The sequence below is a fragment of the Rhagoletis pomonella genome, unplaced genomic scaffold, assembly GCF_013731165.1.
Source record: "Rhagoletis pomonella isolate Grant_MI unplaced genomic scaffold, Rhpom_1.0 Rhpom_scaffold_00006, whole genome shotgun sequence".
NCBI classification, from domain to species: Eukaryota; Metazoa; Arthropoda; class Insecta; order Diptera; family Tephritidae; genus Rhagoletis; species Rhagoletis pomonella.
Window position 1 is genome coordinate 35,256,053 of NW_023458560.1, and position 2,207 is coordinate 35,258,259.

A 2,207-nucleotide genomic window follows, 5' to 3' on the forward strand; every position below is an offset into this window, starting at 1 on the left:
TGTAAATTTCTGGAAACCGATTGAAACCTGTGATTGAAATGGTTTCGATATCGTTCCTTTTCAGGTCAAGATAACGGTTACGGTTTCGGTTTCGGTTTCATTCCTTGTTTTAAATTAATTTAAATTACGTAAACTTATATTTTTATTTTTTGTTATTTTAATGTAATTATAATTTTTAATTGATTTTAAAATAATAGTTCACTGTTTTAATAAGATTTTTTGGAATTTAATTTATAGAAACTTTCTTAAAATTTTTTAATTTATTTGTTGTCTTAATTTAGTTTAATTTTCAGTTTTTAGTTTTAAAAAGAAAAATAAATAATTTCATTTAATATTTGAAAACTTAATATTTTGATTTAATTTTTAGATTTTATTGTTTTAAAACAAAAATATATATATTTTTTTTTTTGAATTTTCGTTGTTTTCTTTTTTGGTTGAATTTGTTTTCTTTTTTAATGTTGTTTTAAAAAGAATTTCGTTTATTTTAATTTAGTACTTATATAGAACTTTGCTAATATTTTTTTAGTGTGGTATTTTTTTAGTATTTGTCAATGTTTGTTTTTTTTTAATTAATTTTTAGTTTTTGTTGTTTTAGTTGGAAAATTTATATATTTTCTTAATTTCATTTGATTTTATGGAAATTGTTTTATTTTTTGCATTTTTAAATTTAACTTTTAGTTTTTATTGTTCTAAACAAAAATATTTATTCAACGATTTATTTTTATTTTTATGAGCTTGAGGCCCTTTTTAATAAAAAATTATTGTGGAAAAACCACAATAGTTTACAATTGGTAGAAATTGTAGCTGCTAATTTGGAAATCACACATCTCCCAATCACTAGGATATGAACCAGCGACTTCGGTTTACAAAGCCAGTGGTCTACCCACCGAGCTAAGTTCGCCACGTAAACTGTTGCTGCTTTTTCCACTTTGTCATATGTCAACCCAACTACAATCAAGGGCAACTATTGTGGTACTACTTAGACTTGATTATGTGGTTGTTGTTGTTGTTTTTTCAGTTAATTTCTAGAATTTCAACTTGAATTCACGCTCGCTCTTAAATATTTGCTCCCTCGAGGTAATAAGCAACTGTTTTTGTTTATATAATTTTTTTTCGGTACTGTAGTCCTTTTCTTTGTCTTGTATATATATATGTACATATATACACATACCTAATTGAAATATATATATACAAATCATTGATCAAATCACCTTTCTCTTTCTCTATATCACAGATCGACATCAGCGCTCAGCCGCAAGCCAAACCTGGCGAAGATGTGCAGCTCCAAATCAATACCGATCCTGAATCATTTGTTGGACTGTTGGGTGTCGATCAAAGTGTACTGCTGCTTAAATCCGGCAATGATATCAACCAATATCAAATATTCAATAGTTTGAGCAACTTTGAAGCCAGTACACCATGGATGCGTGGCTATGGACGCTATCCGGGCCAAGAGTCTGTGTGGTAACAATGACAAATGCAAATTATCCCTACAATGATGGTAAGCGAAATCGAAAAAAAAAAACATTTTTCTTTTTTAATTTGTATAGTATTCTGTAAAACGAGGCACATACTAGTTAAATAGGTAATTATTACATACTACATATACCTATCCCCTTTTTTGGTAATGTGAACCCAAAGAATTATACCTAGTACCACTTGCACTCGCCGATGCTGAGCTAAGCGATGCCTTTTTTGAAACTGAGGTCAATGACGAACCCATACACAGAGATATAAACGATAGAACTATTAATCCCTCAGCCTATGGCATATTGCCAATACGGAAACATTTTCTAGAATCTTGGATATGGACAATGCATAATAGGTTCGTCCACAGTGTAGTTAATTTGGAAAGGCACAAGAGAGCACTTAATAACTATTACTTAATACACCGTGGTAACTGAATGCAATAATAACGGTTTCAAGCTAGCCATTGATTAATGGAGCAACTGTTGTACATACAGTTTCGGTCATATCTATAGCACGCCATTTCAAAGTGATATTGTGTGCCACTTATGTTCAGTTATTTATTTTTAAGAATTTTCAATTAAAATACAGTTCTTTATCTAACAAACCCCATATAAACCCAAGTTTAACAATTTGTAGAAAACTTCAAAAAAGTACAAAAAATTCTCACCTAAGTTTCAAACTTTTTTCTCCGAAGTGTTAGAATTTTTTTGAGTACACAGTTTTTTAGCCACTGCAAT

At 29.5% G+C, this 2,207-nt stretch overlaps 2 protein-coding genes across 13 annotated transcripts in view; one reads left to right on the forward strand and one right to left on the reverse strand.

Moving 5' to 3' along the window:
- LOC118740644 overlaps window positions 1–2,023 on the forward strand; it is a 47,400-nt gene extending 45,377 nt beyond the window's left edge. The window contains exons 2-3 of the mRNA XM_036472256.1: window positions 1,235–1,501; window positions 1,642–2,023. Coding sequence (XP_036328149.1) covers window positions 1,420–1,501; window positions 1,642–1,904 — 345 coding nt within the window. The 5' untranslated portion in view covers window positions 1,235–1,419 and the 3' untranslated portion in view covers window positions 1,905–2,023. The remainder of the gene's footprint in view (window positions 1–1,234; window positions 1,502–1,641) is intronic.
- Window positions 1–2,207, reverse strand: part of LOC118740640 (CD109 antigen-like) — a 124,359-nt gene that overhangs the window by 102,154 nt on the left and 19,998 nt on the right. The gene's annotated exons all lie outside the window — the stretch shown is intronic.